This window comes from Heloderma suspectum, chromosome 1 (assembly GCF_057233095.1).
Source record: "Heloderma suspectum isolate Gila_16-S chromosome 1, 16-S_ref, whole genome shotgun sequence".
Lineage (NCBI taxonomy): Eukaryota > Metazoa > Chordata > Lepidosauria > Squamata > Helodermatidae > Heloderma > Heloderma suspectum.
This window is the reverse complement of record NC_139458.1, coordinates 178,551,757-178,574,390: the sequence shown is the minus strand read 5'-3', so window position 1 is coordinate 178,574,390 and position 22,634 is coordinate 178,551,757. Positions and strand designations below refer to the sequence as shown.

The following is a 22,634-nucleotide window of genomic DNA, read 5'->3' as shown; positions in this document are numbered from 1 at the left end:
ATATGCTATTTTATAAAACTGATACTCCAAGGGGGCTCAAAGATGCACAGACTGAACATGCAGTAGGCAATTCAGTGCAAGTCCAACAGCTGATAGTAGTCAACACCACTAGAGAGCCAGGATTGAGCTGATCAACAAACAGGAAGTGAAGCAGCAGGATATATGTCAAGAACTTGCCCATCTAAGCTCAAATACAGTTTTGGACAGGAAAGTAACCCAACCAACCCTACCTATAAAGTTGCATTAGGCTTACCTTGTCAGTACTGTGTCAGCAAAAAAATTATAATACTCAACTAGAAACTATATTAATAATCTTTTATTTCATATGGGAAAAATACAGTAGCTGTGCAAAAAAATAGATCTACAGAACAAGAGAATAAAATAAGATTGTACAAATACCAAGATAAACAATAAATAAGCTAGAGAATAACAATTCATTTCAAAATTGCAAATTCTTTATGGATTTTTTAAAAATCGTGCGAGAATGCTGTTATAATGTACATGAATACTGTATACATGGGAATAATTGTTAAAGGGCAACAGAATACTCCAGCTTATATAATAACCCCAACCTTTATTACTTACAGAAATGTCCTTACAAACTAGGCCTCTCAAAAACATCCCTGTAATTTAAAAAAGCATTCACCACTGAAACACTGAGGGAAAGTATCAGATGTCCTTCCTATAAAAGTAAATTCAAATACTACTCTTCCCTCAGATGTTCATTGGGTGTTCTATACAAACACTAGCAAGACTTAACATTCCTCTCCTTTATTCTCCATCTTGTACTGACTTCCCACCTCACAAGGTGTTTAGATAAACTATGTAAAGTGCTGTTTATATCTTGTTAACATGTCATAATATTATATTACTCAGTGCAATTAACCAGGATGTTGAACAAAATGCATGCAAAGTCCGCTGTAATTTCTCCCTGCCTTGCAATAACTAAAGCCACCCTCAGTCACATGATGGAATAAAGTATGGCTACTTGAACAATTTGCACAGAGGTGATAGGTTTCCTGAAATTATACCTGCATCATTATTAAGCTGGAAGAATAATGCTTAATCTTCCTAACAAGAAAACATTCATGGACAGATCTGGATGTTCTGAGGTTCCCACCAACCATCTTGCATGAATTAATAAATTTTAAACAATAATATACATGGCTGTACAAAGTAAATTTACAGTGCAATCCTATAAATGTCTATTCAGAAGTAAGTCACACTGAGTTCAATGGGACTCACTCCCAAGTAAGTATGCACAGGATTGCACCCTTATTCACCTTTTTCAAAAGGGCTTAGCTTGGTATACTGACCAATCCAGTTAATGAGCCACACCTGTTTAAATCTTCTCTTACAAATTTTAACAAGAATGATGGAATTCCTTTTCCGCTGCTTTAGCAAAGAACTAAGTGGTGGCCACCCATTGCTTGATTAATACTAGTGGTCATCATGGACAGCCTGATTAATGTTCAATCAGTGGCAAGATGATCAGGTTTTTGTTATACACTCCATAAAATATTAGCGATTAATATCTGTAACTTATATATCATTATGCACTAAGTTTTACAACCAAAAAGACATGGTTCATCCTTATTATTAGTTTGTGATAAAACAGCTAGAATTGTTCAGACATTAGATTCTACAAAAGATCGCTTTGGCTTTGTAGAAGTGATGTGACTTGAATTTATGTCTTTGTTAAGCTGAGAATGTTGCTTAGAGATAACTTCGTGGTACAAATGAGCCACTGGCTTAGCTATCCTGCTGTCTTGTGGGCTGGCAGATGCTTGGCACTTCAGTTCTTCAAGTTCTTTAGACTGAATTCCATTCTGGATACTCTCTCCTGGCATTACAATGGAAGAGGAAGAGAAAGTTGCCGTCTGATTGCCAGAGCTGCTTGGCTGTTTGGCAGAGAACTGCTCACAGCTCAAAGAGAGAGCTGCCCCAGCACTTTTCAGGAACCCTTCTGCAGCTTGGCCATGCCAACTGCGATTTGATGGGCTTATGATTTGCTGCTGCTGGAACCGTACAGTTTTATCCATAATCCCCATGAAGGGAGTATTGCGAGGCCTATGTTCTGCTGATCCACTTTGAATTTGGTTAGTCTTGCTTTCCTTGAGTCGAATGTCTGGACCTTGTCCTTTCACACTCTCAGAGAAGCTGCTGCTTGAAGACAAGCTGCTTGTTGAACTGGAAGGTACCATGCTGACAGAAAGTGGGCCAGGACAGATAGAGCTTTGCTGCCTTAATTCACCAGTTCCGTGAGAAAGAGATGGGCTTGTTTTTTCCATGTTTGGAGGAGCGTGAACAGCTAGCCTCTCATGTGTTTTGGACTTACTCATGAAAGAGTGAGAAGATCCTTTTTCACTATGCTGCAAGTAGGGGACCTGGATAGCTGTTAGTCTTTCGTTGAATAGTACAGAGCTACTGCCTGCAGCAATGTTGGCCGACAGTGTGTTTGTCCCATCCAAATGCTGGCTTTTATTGTTGTTTGGGTTTGTGGGGTGTCTAGAGGTTACAGGGCTCGGAGGAAGATACTGAAGGGGCTGAGTCTTTGTGCCAGACTGACCAGATCCAGTTCTTGCCCCTGACTGGATAGAATTCAGGTGCTGGTTTGTTTTTACTATTTGGGCTTGCTTTGTAGGTTGCATGGTCAAACCAGGCTCTCGCAGATATTTACTGCCTGCTCTGTTTGGTGGGGATATGGGTCTAAATTTCTGCTGGCTGCCTTCCTGAGGGTTTCTGCTGCAAGATGAAGCAACCTGAGAAAGTGGAAGCCTTGGTACAGATGGACCAGGCTCCTCTTCATGCAAAAATTCTTCCTCTTCTATCTCTTCCAGGCTGAAGTGATCCTGCACAAGGGCTTCCCCCTCGTTGTCAGAATCATTGCTCTGTGATGTTGGCTGAGGACACTGCTGCTTTTGTTGCTGCGTTCTCTGGAGCTGTTTGCACTCCTCTTCCACTCGAGCTAGCAGCCTCTTTATTTCTTGGTTACCAGGGCACAACTTTATGGCTTCTCGCAGATCACAGAGGGCTGCATGAAACTGCCTGAAGGGGGGGGAATGAATACAATAAACTTGGCACATTTACAATTGAACTAGTGCTTACCAACAGGCCTGTTTGTCAGCTTGCAATATGCTACTGCTCCTTATTGCCCTCTTGTGTGTGCCTTTCTACAGTATTCCAATGGTCCTTAGAAGGTACAACACAGATAGCTTAGGTAACCATTGAGATAAATAAAAGGAAGCTTAATCAATTTGAGTAGCATCCTTGTCTTTCTTCCTGCAATAGGCTTCCCTCACACTTTCAGAAAGTTGAAGGGCACACCAGGATCATATTGCATAGTCCTGGGGCTCTTGGAATGCCTCCCCTGCCAGGGTTGCAGCCTACTTGTAACATTTGCATTCTCAGGAGGCAGAGTGACCTGTCCGGATGACATGATAGCCACCATGGGTTAATTAATCCTTGGGGCACTGCAGCATGTGCTGTCGGCCATTATGAATATGCAAGCCCCAGTTCTGTTTTTTCTTACTGTTAATGGGTGGTATAAAATCCTATAAATAAATAGTATGAAGCCAGCACTGGTGTGCGAGTATGGGCCAGTTTGCACAACATGACAGCCCATCGTGGGTTAATTTACCTGTGAGGAGTTGCAGTGTGTGCTGACCGCTATTGAGACAATGCAAGCCCTGGTCGGGGGTTGTCATGGCTCGTAGTGTTGTCTGAATCCGGGCAGCAGGGCTATTTGAGGGTTAAACAACCCTTGCAAAACCCACAGCCTGTTTTAGAGTTATGCAAGGGTTGTTTAACCCTCAAATAACCCCCACCACCTTGGTTCGGACAACATGACAAGCTACAACAAGCCCCGGCCGGCACACACCACAGTTTCTCACAGATAAATTAACTCAGGATGGGCTGTCATGTTGTGCAAACTGGCCCATATGCTAGGGCTGGCTTCACACTATTTATTAATAACATTTTATACCACCCATTAACAATAAATAAACCCATAAAAATAATACAACATGAACATAAAACTAAGAACAAGTTAAAACAGCTTCAAAATAAAACCAGAAACAGTAGCGACTGTCCAAGCATTTTTTTAAAAAAAAACTCAAATGCCTGGGAAAATAAGAAGTTTTTCACTTGGCTCAGAGAAGACCAACTGAGCATCTCTTGGGAGGACATGCCTCATCTTATTTGGTGGGGGCACCTGGAAAATGGCCTCTGATGATAACCTTAGAGTTTGGGCATTTATATATGCGAGGAGATGATAATGTGGTTCAAAGCTGTTTAGGGCTTTAAAAGCTTAAAACTTTGAACTGGGTTGAGGAACAGACTGGAAGCCAGTGCAGATTTTTTAAATACAGTAAGCGGCATATAAATCTATTAAATAATTACATAAAAATAATACGACTGTAAAACCAGTTCATGTAAACAATCTTGCTGTCCTATTTTGGACCAGCTTAAACTGGTCAGTTTTCAAAGGCACCCTACCATACAACACATTGCAATAATATAAACAAGAAGTTACCAGAATGTGGATAAATGTAGCTAGGCTATCTCTGCCCAGATAGGGTCATAATTGGGATATCAGTCTAAGTTGATAAAAGGCACTCCACGCTACCGAGCTCACCTATGCTTCCAGTGACAGTGCTGAATCCAAGAGCACCCCAAACTACAAACCTGACCCTGTAAGGGGAGTATCCCCCCCGCTCTGAAATAGGTTGAACACCCCACATTTTCCCTCTACAAGATTTCAGGGTGGGGGAGTTACATTTGACAACGTCCTAAAATTGCTTTTAGCAGAAGCTGAACCTAGATAGTTCAGGACCTTATCCTAATGTTTGCCCTCTTTCCTCTTTTTAACAAACTGCACCATGTTGTGGGGGGCGGGCGGGAGGACTTGTTGCATGCCATTTAAGTTGCAGATACTACACAAAGTGCTGGACACATTAAGTATTTGCTTTACCTCTCTGGTAGGGAGCTGATACTTGTTTATGACATTTTTTGCAAAATAAACACCTTGTGCAAAATTATTCAGTTTTCTCTACTTCTATCTAAAAAAAGAGCTTACAGACCAGTGAAGTTACCATGTCCCCCCAAAGATCGTCATACAATAGGCATCTTCAAAAAATTTCCTTCTGCAGTTGAAAATGCTATCCTGGTACTCCATCCAAGACTACAGTTAGAATTAACATGAATATATATATAAACATACTGACCATGGAATTAGCACTGGAAGAGAAATGGGCATAGCTTAGGAAAACTCCTCCCTCTTTCGTTAAGCTATAATAGGGGGAGCAGATAGTAAAGGGCATCTAAGCTTACATGAGGATAAGGCTATTTTCTAACAGAAAATTACACTGACAACCTGCGTGAATATTACTATGAAATAAACGTTGCTGCATATGGGCTGTCAGTACCTGCTGTTTCTCTTGGCTCTTGCTCTGGCATAATAGGCTTCATAGGATATGGGTTTGAGATCAAGAGCCTTGGTAGCAAACTCCTCTGCCATGCCAAAATCCTGCCAGAACAGTAAAACAGTTTCGAATGTTAACATATTAATTGCAAAAATTATGACAATAAACCATACTACAGTAAGCCCTTTACTTCTGGGCTTGATTAGATGTAGTCCTCATGGCCTCTTCTGCTGATTACTGTATGAACCTGTATTGTAACCCGAGCTGACACACTTTTCTCCTTTCAAAGCACATCTGTAACAATGCAGCTGGTTTAATTTAATTTTGATTTAGTCTTTTAGGGCGCATTCCTATGGCCTCTAGACAGCAGCTAGGCAGCCATAGGATTGGTCGGTTCCTGGAGAACCGCCTCCCCTTCTCCCCTGCCGCCTCATAGGCAGTGCGGAGCGGGGGAAAGGGGGCGTTCCCAGCAGTGGGGCTTTCCTAAGTGCCAGTATGACACTTCCTATGTGTTGTCTGGCCTCCCCACCCTGCGCTCAAATGTCCCGCCGCTAGACAGCCAAAATTGGCCATATAGCTGCCAATGCAGGGCAGCTGGAACGTGGAGGAGACGATTCCCTCCACACTCCTCCTACCGTGCATTGGATAGGCAGTCGCCTCCAAGTTCAGAGGCGCATAGGATTTCTCCCTTAAATTATGTAGTAGTTCAAATGTTCTTATTTTTATTGTTTTCAGGTGTTACTCTTTTAAATCGCTGTGCACTGGCTTTATGGCTTTTTAGCAAAGAGGCGGTATATAAAAGTTAGTAATAAATAAATAACATTGCTTTCATACATCACTTATTAAAAAAGTTAGATAATTACGGAGCACAATTTGGGAAGCTATGCAAGAATAAGAGCATAAGAAGAGCCATACCAGATCAGACCTCTGTTCACACAGTGGCCGACCAGCTACTCCCGTGAAACCTACAAGCAGGAGATGAGTGCAACAGCACCCTCCTGCACATGGTCCCCAGCAACTGGTGTACATAGGCATACTGCTTCTGGCACTGGAGGAAGCATATAGCCATCAGGACTAGTAGCCATTGGTAGCTTTATCCACAATGAATTTGTTCAGTCTCCTTTTAAAGCCATCCAAATTGGTGGCCATCACTGGATTTTGTGGAAATGAATTCCATAGTTTAACTACGTGCTTTGTGAAGAAGTACTTCCTTTTATCTATCCTGAACCTTCCACCAATCAGCTTCATGGGATGACTGGGTTCTAGTATTATGAGGGAAAAAATGCGTCCTTATCCATTTCTCCACACCATGTATAATTTTGTACAACTCTATTATGTCTCCCCTTACTCGCCTTTTTTCTAAGCTAAACAAGCCCAGATGATGTCATCTTTCCTCATAGGGGAATTACTCCGGACCCTTGATCATTGTAGTTGCTGTTTTCTGCACTTTTTCCAACTTTGCAATATCTTTTTTTAGGTGCAGTGGCCAGAACTGTATACAGTATTCTAAGTATGGTCACACTGTAGATTTGTATAAGGGCAGTATGATATTGGCAGTTTTATTTTCAATTCCTTTCCTAAGTATGTCCTGCTTTCCACTCCCTAGCAGGTCAGATCCATTCATTTGAGTGGACATCATCAGCCCCAGGATATTTTTCTACAACTTCCTTGTGATCTGCCATAATGGATAAAAACTTGGGGAAAGAAGCTTACATTTGTTTTTCTGCGGCATCTTGACAGGTTTAGATACAAGGAAACTCTGAGCTCATTGAAAGCTTTCATTTCTTCTCCAAAACTCTCTCGAGGAAATTTCCGTAAAGCATACTGGTACCGCTGTGCTGCCTCCTTCATCTTCCCTTTCTGCAGGGTCAAGAGCATAGAAACTTGACAATCTCGTTTGTAAATGCTGTTTTCATCTTTAAAATAAACTGACATGTTAACAGAAGCCACTGGAGAGAAGAATAAAAAAAAAACCCAGAATGCTGCATTTCTATGGTGAAAAGAAGTAATACTTATTCAGATATTTCACTAAGAAAATATTTATGTTGGATCATGCAGTTCTAATGCCAAGAGGTTTTTGCAATATATACAGTGGATAAACACAGTGTCTTAAACTGGGACTTGCTATGGAATGTCAGTTTGGAGACAAATTTTATATTGGTTTACTTGTCAAAAATATTAAGTCTCAAAACCTGACCATATAGGCAGAGATCTGCTGCATCATACGATATGAATCATGAGAGATATAAATAAATGTTTTATTACAGAACACTGTAATTTTGTATCGTTCTGTATCTTCATGGAATGTATCCAATGTCAGTGTCAATTCTTTATATTTTAAGATTGTCTTGCTTCACATATTACTATGAGTGAACCACACATAGTAATCTGTCACACAAGACAGCCACACATTATTATAAGACTACTGTGTAAAGGTGAAACACCTCTCCAGTAACTTCCTAGTATGTTATAAGGTAAATCATTTTGAAAACTACCTGAAAATATTAAACTATGGAAGTTCAATTATTTAACAGCAGAATCCTGTACCTGTCTACTGAGAAGAAGAAAGTCCCATTATGGTCAGTGAGACTTTACTCCCTGGTACATGTGTATAAGATTGCTGCTTAAGGGTGCAATCCTAAGTAGATAGGCGTCCGCCTATCCAAAGCAAGGCAGGAAAGGCATGGGGGGATTGTTCCCTCCACGCCTCTCTTGCCTTGCTCTTTTTCACTAGATAGCCATTTTTGGCTGTCTAGCGGTGGGGGGGCCAGCCGGGAGAAGCAGCTGCACGTACGGCACATAGGATGTGTTGTACGTGCAGCTCCACTCTCCCTGCCCCAGAACGCCCCCAGCCCCACCCCTTTTCAGTCGCTCTGCGGTTGTCTTCCGAGTGCAGAGGGTGGGGCTTTTCCACGCTGCCTCAGAGGCAGTGTGGACGAGAGGGGAGGTCAGATTTCCAGGAATTGACCTCAGAGCATGGGCTCCAAGGTCGGTTCCTAGAATAGAGCATATCCTATGGCGGCTAGACAGTGTACAGCAGCCATAGGATTGCTCTCTTAGTCATGTAAAATGTATTTATCATGGTGAGCTAAAGGGTCTAAAAGGCATTTGCTCTGTACATTTCGTACAAAAAGTAAGTTTTAGGTTATGTTTTTAATTAACATTATTTTTGCATTTTATAAACATTTTTCATTTATGTGAGTATACAGAGAACAAATGATAATCACAGGATAGTATATCCCACAAGATAGCAAATTATGGTAGCAAACTAGGTTGCTCTGTTAAGGAATGCAAGGATTTTGCAGAATGTAGAGATGCTTCAGACAGAACAGCTGTAAAGCCTTTTTGCAAATCCATAACTGTATATTGTGAAGGACATTTACGAACCTATCAAAGGTTTTTAATAAAAATCAAATACACCACCTTCATGCTTCAACCACTATCAACCTGTACTTTGTTTCATAAGTGATACTTCTATAAAGAGATTGGGAAGGAACTAGTAGACTCTCAGGTCCAGTCCTCCTTTATTTGAAGTGTCATTTAAAAATGATCTTCTATTCTGATTTGAACTTCAGTTCAAAGGCAATATCTCAGTTTCATGTTGCTCAGAAGATAATCCTGCTGACTTTTTTTTAATGAAGGATAACAAGCAGAGGCCCCTATATTTATTAGATAACGGCCTTTTACTTGGAGAGGAAAATTTCTTCTGACAAGAAAACAACTTTTTGCATATTTTTGAGAGCAGAAGGGTCATGGAGCAAAGTATCAGAGATTAGAAGTGCTCTGTGAAAGCCATTGCACTGTACTATTATCTAAGCAAGAGCTGCTGAACTTACATGCACATTCAACCAAAGCACAAATCGCAGATCAACTAAAGGGCTGATTCACACGATCAAAACAAGCCACTGTGGCTTATAACTCTGTAATAGCCCATTGGTTATCTAAGGGTTGTTTAACATTCCACCAAGCCATGGTGCCTGGGTCTGGATGACATGATAAGCCATAGCCAGGTGGTGATTATGCAAATCGCGCCCAGCATGCGCTGCAGCTCACAACAGGCCTCAGTGACTTGTTTAAGCCACAGGTCACTGAAGGTGTTCACACTATCATTTTCAGCCATGGTGGCTTAAATAAAACACTGGTTTGCGGCATATGCCGGGTGCCAGTGAGTGCCTGATTTGTAACCCAACCCCTGCTTGTAGGTTGTTGTGTCATCTGAACCCAGTGAGGGTGGGTTGTTGGTGATTATCTGCCACAATCATGTAACAGTTCACTCAGATCTCAATGCTATAAACAAAAGCAAGGATCTACCTACTTTGTACATTATGTTTCCTTCTTCAATTAGCTTTTGCAGTAGTATAATCAGAATATCAGGCTTTGAAGTAGCCATGGCCCATGCTGCGTTTCCTGAAATTTAGAACATTAATGTTTAAACACACTTCTGCCAATGTCATACTGCAAACTTCAGATTAATAAAGTGAATAGCCATATATTTCATGATTTGGACTGAACTTTCTCTACTACAGACACTATGGTAGAGTCAAATATGGAACAATGAAGTGCTACCCTAAATACAACGTTAGAAAGTACACCACCACATTTAAAAGCAACAGCTTACGTAGACCTATACCTATTATCCAAAAGTTAGTAATAACATGATCAAAATCAACAGCATGAACTGTTTTTGTCATGTTCTTGGACTACACGACTTTCACTAATCTGCTATTCCATCTCCACTGTGACTGCTAATATTTCAACATCCCTAAGGAGGCTTAAATTACTATAATTAAAAGTAGATAAAATCTGAATTGCTAGGAAATGTATAAATGTTTTTATATGGGCATATTTATAAGCATTTTATAGGCCAGTATAGTACAAAGAGATTTTTACTGTGGTTGTTTATAAGGTAATAATTCTTTCTAAATAAAACCATTTTATTTTAGCACTAGCAGTTATTTTTCACTAACCTAATTTGGCTCCTTTTCGAAGCAGTGTGACCACCACTGATGTATTTCGACATCCAATTGCTCTGTCCAGTGGGCGCATTCCACTATTGTCCACATGTTCAATCACTGCCCCCTTCTCTACTAAATACTGCACCTGTAAATGAAATGTAAAGGAATAATCTTGTTGTTGTTTTAAACATATGTTTGTGATAGTGGGTACAATTTACTAGGAATTTCTCTTGCACAAAGTCCACTGAAATAATATTAACTTCCTAGAGTGCTAACAGGTTTAGAACTTTGCAAATTATGAAATACGAGGATTTAACACCTAGGCTGTAATAATCCCTAGAAGTGACTTCTTAAATTAATTTAATAGTTGTGCAATGCAGGTTGTTAGTGTATGTTGGTGAATGGAGCCCAAGTCATATGCAAGCACAATATGAAGACTACAAGTTAGCCCAAGTTAACACAGCAGCCTCAACTGACCATTTCCATTCTATTTAGAGCTGGAATTAATTTGTAAGAACTGTGAGTCTTCTCTTAAACCAGAAAGTTTGTTGATCTTGAAACATATTCTTTACATCTCACAAATCTTGCTCACGTCACAGTAAAGCAATATAATTTCAATATAAGACAGAAGAAAAAGATCTATGCAATAAATAATTATTTTCAACCCTGTGACCCTATTCAGAATTGCGGGGATGTGTGCTATACGCATAATACTTCCGGTTCCCAGCAACAGCTTATGAATACGGCATTCATAGGTTGTTTCCATGATGCCCAAACTAGGACACTTGGGGTTGTTTGTGGGTTAAACAACCCCAGATTAACACAAGAACAAAACCATGGGTTAACTTGGGGTTGTTTAACTCATGAACAACCCGAAGTGCCTAGGTTCAGATGTCATAGAAACAACCTATGAATGCCACCATTATGTCTGAACAGAGCCAGTGTTATATTTTGATAGTTATCTTCTTTTCAAAGTTTGGTTGAGATAGCTTTATTTCACAGTGTGACTCAGCATTAGGATCTGTTCATTTAGTGGAAACAGCTTAGAGCCATAATAAAGGATTATTTTCTCTAGTGCCCCGTTGCACTCAGATATTTCCTACAAAGTGAAGAAGTCCTACATTAGATATTTCCCAGAAGTGCAAGAAAACAAAGGAGCCCTTTAGTTTCTTGGTTAAACATGTCTACTGACACCCTCAAATGCATGAAAAAGGCAGCTTGAATGTGCTTAATTAGCATTCCAATTGGTTAGATTCCAGTAGTCTGGCTTGGTTTCAGATAGTCAAGGCTTATAGCAAGCACAGTATTTGACTTGACTTACAATATCTGAATCTCCATAGAAAGCTGCTAGATCCAAGGGTGTTCTTCCATTCTTGTCAGTCTGGTCTATTGTGGCATCTTTTTCAACCAAATATTGGACCACACTCTTATGTCCTTTGAGGCAAGCCCAGCTCAGTGCTGTCAGACCCTCCTTGTCCAGTGATGAAATGTCTGCACCTAGGACACAAACCACAAATGTGTTCTCTGAGGGGGAAAAAATGCTCCCCCTTAAGCGAAAATTGAAATATAATACCCTTAATTTAAAAGTGCATTGATTTTTTCTCTCTTCCATACGCCTAACAAAGACTACATAATTTTAGTCTGCAGTATAGATTTCAGCATGAATTCATAAAACATGCCTTGAGTTGGTTTGAATGTTGAACGGTGACAAGCTGGCTTACCTATCTTTAAATTCAAGGAAAATGAATAGGACCATTTTAAAAAGTCTCGAACAGTTAATAATTTTACCTTTGGAGATTAGAAAGTTGACAGTGCTCAGATGTCCTTCACAAGAAGCCACCATGAGTGGTGTCCTGCCTTGCTTGTCACTTAAATTTATATCAGCCCCATGCTCCGAAAGAAGTTTTGCAATCTGAAAAAAGTGAGCAAAGTCCCGTCATAGTATTGTAAAATCACAACCATTGAAAAAATAAAGGCAATATGTGCCCTATCCCAATAGCAATCCATACACAGATCATATTCCACACCTTCAGCCCCAATTACAGCAGAGGAATGCTTGTGTAGCATCAAGCATACACGTATCTGTCACATTCATGGTTCTTTGATTGGGACTTTGATCTGTGTGGTATTAACAGAGTGGCACTCAAGTCAATACAATATTTTAACTTTTGCAACTGTAGATTCCCCACTCTGCAGAGAGTCAGTTCGTCTACTCCTATTGAACTCTACATGTAAAGACCAACCTTTTGACTTCACATTAGCTATGTTTGGACGCATAATGGCTTAGCATTACGAGAACAAGTCTAAGTGAGCCTTGAATGCACACCCCTCCCACCCCCTCCTTCTCTGGATCTGCCAGGAGGAGGAGTTTGGAAACTTATGCTTTAGTTTAAGCACACCTTAGCATTATGTCTGAACATGGACAAACTTTAGAATCAGTATCAACTACGGTTGAAACAAGCCAACTTCAAACCACAGATTATGAAGCTTGCTTGTTTAAAGTAACTATACTATGCACAAACTCAAAGGGCATTATCCAACGGGGCCGGCTCCATCTCCACTGCTTCTGTTGCGCTCATCGGAACTACTACTTCTGCAACAGGGCTTTTGTGCTTCAAAAAATATCCCTGGAAACAAGCATAAAAAGCTTGTTTCTGGATCAGGACAGATCAGCAGAGCTCCTTTCTGCAAGCAGTGCTGAACTGCCCCATTCCAGAAACGAGCATTTCTGCTCATTTGGGGTTATTTTTTGAAGCATCACAGCCCTGCTGCATGAGCAGCAGGTCCTTCAAGCGCACAGGCACAATAGGATACTCCCCATTGTGTGCATGTAATTATAAGGATTTATTGTTAGGTCCAAACAGGGCCATTGTTTGCGTAAACCAACTCCTCAGGGTTAATAGCTTTTTCAAAACACAGTTTAAAAACGCCTGTCTCCATTTAACACAAGGATGGGCAACTTGTGGCCCTCCAGACATTTTGGCTTACAACTCCCAACAACCCTAGCTAGCATAGTCAATGGTGAGGGCTGATGTGAGTTGGCCAAAACATCTGGAGGGAAACAAGTTGTCCATTCCTAATCTAATATTACAAACATTTCCCTTAGTCCAAAAATAAGCTGGAACTGGCTGTTTTATTTATGAAGGGTTGTCCCACCTGCCAATGTCCCTGACGCACAGCACAGAAAAGTGGTGGTATTCCTCTCCTATTACTTCTTGTTACTAGAGCACCATGTTCAAGCAATAGCTCACATGCTTCCAATTTTCCTCTCCCAGCAGCAGCAGTCAAAGCTAAAAAGAAATACAAGATTTTAGTTTATTAGATTTAAAAGGGTGGGGGGAGAAGTTGAGAGAAGACATTAAGCTAGGGGTAATTATGCATTACTATTAACTGCACTGAGCAATTAATTCAATAATTAATAAGTGTTTTTCTTGTGCGAAATGATGACCTGTATTCTCAGATATTAACATTCATTAAAATGGATGTGATGGAGAATGTCCATACTTTGTGATATAAGATGCAGACTGCGTAGTCAAAAAAAGACATTGAACTCTTCCCCAGTTTTTAATAGGATATTTCACTCAGAATGAATTAAAAATAAAGCTCAGAATCTGCTGAGGTTGGCAAGGGATGCTAAGAATAACAAAAAGGGCTTCTTCAGATATGTTAAAAAAAGGAAGACAAAAGTAATGGCAGACCAGCTGTGCAGTGAAGATGGAAAAATGCTAACAGGTGAAAAAGAAAAGGCAAAACTGAACAACTCCTATTTTGGCTCAGTCTTCTCCCAAAGGAGGATCTGTGTCCCACCTGTTATATGTGACAAGCCCACCTGTCATATGTGACAAGCAGGCTGAAGGGATAGAAATGCAGCTTAAGGGTGACAGAGAGATGGGGATATCTAAGACCTTAAATGAATTCAAGTCCCCAGGTTGAGATGAATTGCATCCTAGAACGTAGAACGAGCTAGAAGGAGCTAGCAAATGGCCTCTAGGAATCTCTATCATCTTTGAGGGGCTGTTCACCCAACATGCTAACCCAAACTCAATGGCTGAGTGTGAGTTGTTTTGAACCATGGGTTGTTTGTTAAACCATGGGTTAGTGTGTTGTCTGAAGATAACACGTTTTCCACAGAGTGGGTTATTGTGCTCTCTGAATGTAGCTAGGATGGCTTGTTAACCATGCAGTGTGGCTTGTTAACCACCCTGAACAACCCAACAACAAACCATGGATTCTCAAGGTGGCTTGTTTTAGAAACTTAAGTCACACTGCATCGTTAACAATCCACCCTGGCTTCATTCACTAACCCACAGTTCAACAAAAACCCCACAATTCAAAACAACCCACACTCAACCACTGAATGTGGGTTAGCGTATTGTGTGAACTGCATTAGTGTTAAGGTGCCTATAGATTTATAATCTGCTGTAGAATCTTCCCAGGTATTGATGTCAGACTGACTGGTCTATAATTCCCCAGATCTTCAGCTTTGAAGATGGGGATATTTTCTTCTTTTCCTCCCCCCCCATATGCCACTTGTGCACCTGCCATTTCTCTAATTACCCTCACCACGTTGTGGGTTGCCATGTCATCTGAACCCAGCAAGGTGGGTGGCAGGGATGGTGTTTCTCAGGGGCAGTATTGTGTGAACTGCCCCTGAGAAATCCTGGTGAATGGGTGAAGTACCGGAGAACTAGAGGAGGGAAAATATCCCCATCTTCAAAGCAGAAGATCTAGGAATTATAGACCAGTCAGTCTGACATCAATACGTGGGAAGATTCTACAGCAGATTATAAATCTATAGGCACCTTAACACTAATGCAGTGATCACTAGAACCAGCACAGAGTTGTCAAGACTAATCTTACTTCATTTTTCCATCAGGTAACTTCCTTAGTAGATTGTGGAAATGCTATGGGCATAATATATCTTGACTTCAGCAAGGTAGTTGACAAAGTACCCCTTGATATCCTGATTAACAAGCTAGTTAAGTGTCGGTCGGATGGCATTACTACTAGGTGGATCCACAACTGGCTGGAGAACCGTACTAAAAGGCCAAGTTCGGACAATCAGTGGGGAAAAGAAGCCACCATGGCTTCTTTTCCTCACCCCCCATATGCCACTTGTGCACCCGCCATTTCTCTAATTACCCTCACCACATTGTGGGTTGCCATGTCATCTGAACCCAGCAAGGTGGGTGGCAGGGATGGCTTCCAAACCACCCCGCAATCTATAGCTTGTTGCAGGGGTTATGGGGTGGTTTAGAAGCTACCTCTGCTGTGCACATCACTAGGTTCAGATGACATGGCAACCTGCAACGCAAGCAAGGATAATTAGGGAAATGGCAGACCGGGGAAAAGAAGGGGTGGGGAAAAGAAGCCACTGTGGCTTCTTTTCGTCCACTGATCACCTGAATCCAGTCATGAGTGCTCATCAATAGTTTTGCATCAAAATGGAGAGAAGTATCAAGTGGGGTGCCACAGGGCGCTGTACCCTGGGCCCTGTAGTCATCAACATTTTTATTAATGACTTGGAAGAAGAGGTGAGGGAATGCTTATCAAATTTGCAGATGACACAAAACTGAGTGGAAGAGCTAATACCTTAGAAGACAGAAACAGCATTCAAAATTATCTTGATAGATTAGAAGATTGCATAGAAAATAACAATGCAATTTCACAGAGACAAGTGCAAAGTTCTTCATTTAGGAAAAAGAATTCAAAAGCACAGGTATAAGATGCAGGATACCTAGCTTGGCAATAGTATGTGTGAAAAGGATTTTGGAGTTGTAGTCGATCACAAGCTGAATGTGTCAGCAGTGTGATGTGGCTGCAAAACAGACATATGCAATTTTAGGTTGCATCAATAGAAATACAGTTTCAAAATCTTGGGAAGTAACAGTTCCACTCTACTCTATGCTGGTTGGACCTCACCTTGAATGCTGTATCCAATTCGGGGACCACTACACTTTAAGAAGGATTCAAAGAAATTGGAATGAGTTCACAGAAGGGCAACCAAGATGATCAGGAGACAGAAACTAAGTCCTATGAGGAAAAATTGAAGACACTGAGTATGTTTAGCTTTGAGAAGACAGGGGGATATGATAGCACTTTTCAAGATAGCACTAAAGGGCTATCACACAGAAGAGGGCCGCAATCTGTTCTCTATCATCCAAGACATGAAATAACGGGCTTAAGTTACAGGAAGGCAGATTTCAGTTGAACATTAGGAAAAACTTCCTAGCTGTCAGAGAAGTCAGATAATGGAACCAACTATCTAGGGAGGTGTGGGTTCTCTGTCACTGGAGGTATTCAAGCAGAGACTGGACAGCAATCTGTCAGGGATACTTTAAACTGGATTCCTGCACTGAGCAAGGGGTTGGACTCAGTGGCCTAAATGGCCTCTTCCAACTTTATGATTCTATATACCTGAATTCTCTTTCTGAAATGCAAGTCTACAGGAAACAGAGTATTTTAAAGATGGCATTTGACACTTAAGATAGGTCAATTTATTTTAGGATTATGTTGACCATTTAGAACCAAACAATCTGACAGTAGGCTTTTTTTAAGGATTCTTAAATTTATAACTATTGGTAATATAAGACCAAAGTTAGCTGCTACTATATAAACAAAGCACAGAGCTGCCTCTTATCTGACTATCACTCACTGCTCCTGCACTCATAGGGTCACTTAAGATACAAAAACAATGTGTCTGAAGTACACCATATTCGGGAAAAAGCAAGGCTGAAGAATAGCTTGCAGAGGGCTTAAACAAACAAGATCCTCAGGAAAACTATGCTCAGGAATGCATCCATTCTGCTGAAAAGGCCCACTGTTCTGTCTAATATACTCTGCAACTGTATGCCCCACTCTGACTCAAAAAAGGAAAAGAAATTTAAATGAGCAGCTAAACAAGCAACCGATGCAAAATGGAAAATATGAAAACAACCCATTAGGCTAAAGGACAACTAATAATCTTTGGCAGATCTTTGGTCTGCTGCCAAGAACACTGAGGGAAGTGGTAACTTCAGTGAGGGAGAGGAAATTTTTAAAAGCAGGATGAACACAATGGTTGGAATTTGCTGAAACACAATATAATAAGATAAGCTGGCTAATACATTTTGTTGTATCTGATGTGGTATTTCGATAGTGTTTCTGTTTCACAGGCAACCATGTTTTTTGTGCATAGATATCTTCTGTAGCAGTAGTGAGAAGAATTTCCATGCTATAATTCCAGAACGCACATTTTAGAAATATAGGAAGCTTCTCCAGGATCTCAGACAGGAGTCTTTCCCAGCCTTACCTGGAGATGACTGGGATTAAACCTGTGGCCTTTTGCATGCAAAGCATGTGCTCTACCACTGAGGAACAGTCCATTCCCCAGTTTTGGTCTGTGACATCTGCTTTCTGAAAAATCACTTCCCCAATGCAAACCCTGTATTTGCATTGGATATCACCAATGAAAATAAATTAATGTTAGTAGTTTATTAAGCTTTCATAAATTTACATATGCATAAAATCAACAGTTACATAGAAAAAGAACATGCTTTTTGGATCAGGCTACTTGAAGAAAGTCTCACTGATTTCACCGGGCTTATTCCCAAGGAAATCTAAAGAACTGCCCAGAACAAACTCATTCTTCTTTCTTACTGATCTGATGCCTCCCAAGATATGAGACAAAGATCATCAATGACTCCAACATGCAAGAGATCTCTGAATCTCCATGTCTTCATCTACCTCCAAGACACAAGAGAGGCAAAAATAAATTGGCACCTGTCATTTTTCCTAAGGGAGAGGGGGGAGCAAAGGGAAATACTCCTGAAATGGCACCTAATTTGTTTTTGTTGTAATAACATGGAAGATTTTTAGTGAATGAAAGACTTCAGCCCCAAAGAAAATCTATTTTATTAGGACATGCATTAGTGACACATCTTGGCATTTCCTTAATTTTTATTTATTAATGTCCTTCTCGGCTATTTTTGTCAGCCTGAAATTTTTCAACCATGCCTATCTAACAATCTTGTTTTTTTAAAACAAATCTAATTTTCAAAAACATAGCATACTTCTGCAGTCACGGCCACAGTTTGCCCAAGCAGAGCTTCTTAAATATAGCTACTGAGTACAATCCTTGGCAAGCAATATCTGTTCTCAAAATGCCATTTGATGGGAAGGAAATGGCTCTGTGCAAACTGGCTGTCTAAATCTGCAGGAAGGGCACGTTCATTAGAGAGGTAAGTGGTAAGGTGTCGAGGATTCACAGAAGGGGGAGTACAAGGATTGTTGATGAGAGCAGAGGAAGGGAAATGGAAGGCCATAGCTCAGTGTGATAGAGCACATGCTTTGCATGCAGAAGGTCCCAGGTTCAATCCCTGGCTATTCCAGGTAGGACAAGGAAAGAATCCTGCCTGAAACCCTCGAGAGCCACTGCCAGTCAGTGTTGACAAGACTGGGCTAAATGGACCAATGGTCTGACCCAGTATAAGGCCGCTTCCTACATTCCTGAATGTGGCAAATATACCAATAGAAAACAGTGTATGTAGGAAGGGAAAGAGATGGAATAAAGAAAGTGCGAGAGGGAGTCTACTCTGTATTCATGCACTGGACACTGCATGTTGTTTGCACGTGTGCACATCTGGTGCCTGCTTATTCTGTTTTTGTTCTTTTGTTTAAGGAAATCCTTTTTATGAAAGAGAATCAGAAAGCATAAAAATGGTCAGAGGCTGGGGTACACTTAATTTCTCCTGACTACAAATCACACCACCTCCCTCTTCCCACCCCCCAAATTGGAGCTAGCAGTGCAAATTGGCCCTCACAAACACAGGCTTTGAGTACAGTTTCACATACTAAAAGTTTATTTTTTAAACTTTTAGTATGTGAACTTAGTATGCCGAGTTCTTTAAAAAAAAGCTAGGGGTGGGTGGGAGGAAGGAGGGCAAAGTACACCACCTCTTTATGCTTGTAGGCTGTCAGCAAAAGTAGATCCTAGCTACCGTCAGATGTCAGAATTGTACTGCCATCTAAAGTTACATAAACATCCAAAGAAATTTCCATTCTTCTCTTCCCACCAAGAAATGGAGCAAAACACATTACATACATGTCGATGAGGCAAGCAAGTTCAAAGGTGATATGTCAATGCAGACTGTGCAAAAAACAACCAGCCAAATGAAGTAAATGTGCATTACTAAAACAGAAAACAAATCCCAGTGTATTTTAAATCTAACACTGGTTTACAGAAGGTGACAAAGCAACATTAAAAATTTAGGTCCTCCAGTTAAAGTATAAGTTCTACCCTCGAAAGCGGCCTATCATTTTAAATAGATTTATACTCATGAGTCCTAGTATCTTCACAACATAGCTGAGCCTTAAACTATCAATGCCTGACCTGAAGATACACCCAAATTAATAACCAGAGATACTTTTTGCAACAGAATGTTAACATTTTTGGATAGAAATATGCAATATTATAATTTAAAACTATAGACCCCCTATCATGGCACCCTGGTTGTGGAATGAGCTTCCTATAAAGACTTGCCTGGCGCCTACATTGTGCTCTTTTTGGTGCCTATCTTCCCAGACATTTTAGTCTTTCAGTTTCTGTTGTTTCAAATGTTACTGTATTTTAAATCTTTGTACTACTGCAAGATAAAATTTTGTTTTTTATTTTTTATTTTATATTGTAGTTTTACACATTTATATTGTATTTTCTCATGTTGTATTATATGATTTTAATTGTTGTGAACCGTCCAGAGAGCTTTCGATACTGGGCAGTATAGGTAATTAACTGTGTAGGACAGACGAGGACCAGATTTTTAATATTTAACTAAGTTGCTTGACACTTCTGTTACTTTTTCCCAACTTAATTAATCAACACTGTTAAAAGACATGTTAAGCAGCTGTACCTCTTTGGCTGTGATGAGTTTACATTACTCTAAACCATAATTTTTACACAGCTATCCTCAGCTGATCAATTTATTATTGTTTTTGAAAAAATAAAACCCATCTTACATATATACCTGTTTCTCCCCACAGGGTATCTGTTTCATTGATGTCAATTTTAGGCTCCTTTTCCATCCTAATCAGAAACTGAACCACCTGACAAGAGGAGGAAAATATTAATCAGCTGCTAATTTAAAAACAACAAGAAAACCAAACATTTAGACAGTCATGGATTTGATTGACTGTAGCACTTCATTAGTGGTGAATAATGCCACTACAAATAGTGGGTTTCAGCTAGAGTACTCATTTTAAGTTAACAGCACAAGTTGGTGTAGTAGGAGAGACACTTTTGTTACACAGAAGGCAGGTCTTTTGCCTTTGCTTTCAAGCATTTACTACACAAAACAAACTCATAATAAGAGGTTTTCTAAGTGTTCTGGAGAACTCTGGCATTCCTTAACCAGCAGATCTTCAGTAGTGACTGACAGGTTTCCCTGAAAGACACATTGCCCCCCACTACCAATATTGTTCCCCTGCAATGTGCAGCTACAGGGACTCATGGTTTGCTTTCTAGGGTACACCTTCTGTTTGTAAAGGTGGGAGTGAGGCGCAACAGGCCTTCCAGCACCCAACATAAAGAGACTATGCACTCAGAATGCACTCCAGAACATTCTTGTAATGTGCAAAGAGTTCCATGGAAGATGTTCAGATGTTCCTCAGCAGATGTGTCATTGTGTAAAATGTTCCCTTAGTCTAAAAATTTGAAAACCACTGTTAACCTTCGAAGACACACAAAGTCATGAAAAATTTGTTTATTTTTACTTGGACTAATTTTTGGTGGCTGAGTTCAACAGTAAGGGTAGGGAACAGGACTACCATTTCATGTACATGATATATCCTGATCTTATAGAATGGCAAGCTAGGACTAAATATGGGTATATATGTTTATCTTCTAAATATATAGTTAATTTTGGACAGAATCCATCAATCCTAGTACATTATTTTGGATACAAATTTATTTCCTGCCTCGCTCAAGAGAAGAGTTGAATGACTATGCATTTGTTTTCCATGGCAAATTATTTTAATGAGCTCCTACAAGACCCAAATATGACAATATAATCAAGGAAAATGTAAACAAACAATGCAAGCCAATTTGGTATGAATCCTATCATAAATGTTTACTGCTAATAACTAAACAGAAACAATGCAAGTTGAGGAATATGAGTTCATGTTATGTCTTCTGTACTTGGTTCCCATTAAGGAAAATATTTTCTTAGCAGAGGAAACATTAAAAGAACTTGACTTTGTTTTGATTTTATTTTGAAACAAAGGGGGAACTTCCATTTATATAAGAAAACTAACCTGTCTTTACACCACTGTGCACTGTAGAATTTAATACCCCTCCCCTCCCCATGGTGATAAAACATTAGGGAGGTTGAAGACTGCAAGCCAAGATTAATTGCATAAACAATAAATACATTAGCAGAGCTTTTGAAATCTTGTGAGGCAGATGGTAAATAGTATAAATGTGATTTCAAGAAATAAAGCATCTTCATGTATTCCATTATGGCTATATAATTCTTTATAGCTACACTGTGGAGACAGAAATCCTACTGCAATTTTTCATCTTCTTACACAGAGCTTACATGTGACACAAATACACCCTATACAACAGCTACACTATTATCCTATCTTTAAGCACATGGAATAGATAGAAAACCCCAACAAACAAGCTGGGACCAACACACACCAACCCCTTACAATACTGGAACCTTTCTAGAAGTAAGAATACAATTGTTCTACTGATATACAAAAGCTACAACTGAGGAAAAAGAGAGATCAGGAAGTGCCCTAGCAAATTATCTGCATTGCTTGTTTTATTGTGTAAGGAGGTGGTTGCTCTCACCATCTATTTCCCAGGAGGAAGTGCCATTTTCCTGATAAGCAAGATACAGGCATTCCCAGCTTTATGGGAACACTGGGCTGGTTCACACATCATACTAAACCATGGTTTAACAAGACGTGCTTGAGCAGGAAAGAGCTGCCACAGGCCTTGGGCTTGCATGCTCCCCGCTCCTCCTACTGAGTGTCCAGGAGGAGAATTTTGGCAGCTTTTAATTTAGTTTTCCCCGAATCTCAGCTTGTCACGTCATCCAGACCAGGACACGTCAATGGTTTATAACAAACTGGTTAGCTTAGCAAGCCAGCTTCAGAAACCACAGTCTGAAGTTGGCTTGTTTTAAAACTGATTGTTTCTTAGAAACCATGATCTCTGGTTTGAATAACACAACAAGCTGTAATTTGAGGAAAGCAGGGGAAAAACTGGCAAAGT

General features: G+C 40.2%; 2 protein-coding genes across 11 annotated transcripts in view; one reads left to right on the top strand and one right to left on the bottom strand.

The window, feature by feature from the left end:
* Positions 1 to 22,634, top strand: part of WDSUB1 (WD repeat, sterile alpha motif and U-box domain containing 1) — an 88,732-nt gene that overhangs the window by 40,071 nt on the left and 26,027 nt on the right. For 2 of the 10 annotated variants that reach the window (XM_084811323.1, XM_084811278.1), the window contains one exon: positions 20,396 to 21,868. The exons of 5 other annotated variants lie outside the window; for them this stretch is intronic. The gene's annotated coding sequence lies outside the window, so the exon portion shown is untranslated. Of the gene's footprint in view, positions 1 to 2,840; positions 3,259 to 7,029; positions 10,364 to 20,395; positions 21,869 to 22,634 lie in introns of those variants that run through there. 3 more of the 10 variants (XM_084811257.1, XM_084811289.1, XM_084811238.1) reach the window with 3 other exon arrangements.
* TANC1 (tetratricopeptide repeat, ankyrin repeat and coiled-coil containing 1) overlaps positions 305 to 22,634 on the bottom strand; it is a 178,937-nt gene continuing 156,607 nt past the window's right edge. The window contains exons 18-26 of the mRNA XM_084811226.1: positions 20,380 to 20,458; positions 13,535 to 13,668; positions 12,167 to 12,290; positions 11,700 to 11,875; positions 10,391 to 10,523; positions 9,739 to 9,830; positions 7,137 to 7,283; positions 5,427 to 5,527; positions 305 to 3,048 (exon numbers count right to left, since the gene is read on the bottom strand). Coding sequence (XP_084667352.1) covers positions 1,629 to 3,048; positions 5,427 to 5,527; positions 7,137 to 7,283; positions 9,739 to 9,830; positions 10,391 to 10,523; positions 11,700 to 11,875; positions 12,167 to 12,290; positions 13,535 to 13,668; positions 20,380 to 20,458 — 2,406 coding nt within the window. The 3' untranslated portion in view covers positions 305 to 1,628. The remainder of the gene's footprint in view (positions 3,049 to 5,426; positions 5,528 to 7,136; positions 7,284 to 9,738; positions 9,831 to 10,390; positions 10,524 to 11,699; positions 11,876 to 12,166; positions 12,291 to 13,534; positions 13,669 to 20,379; positions 20,459 to 22,634) is intronic.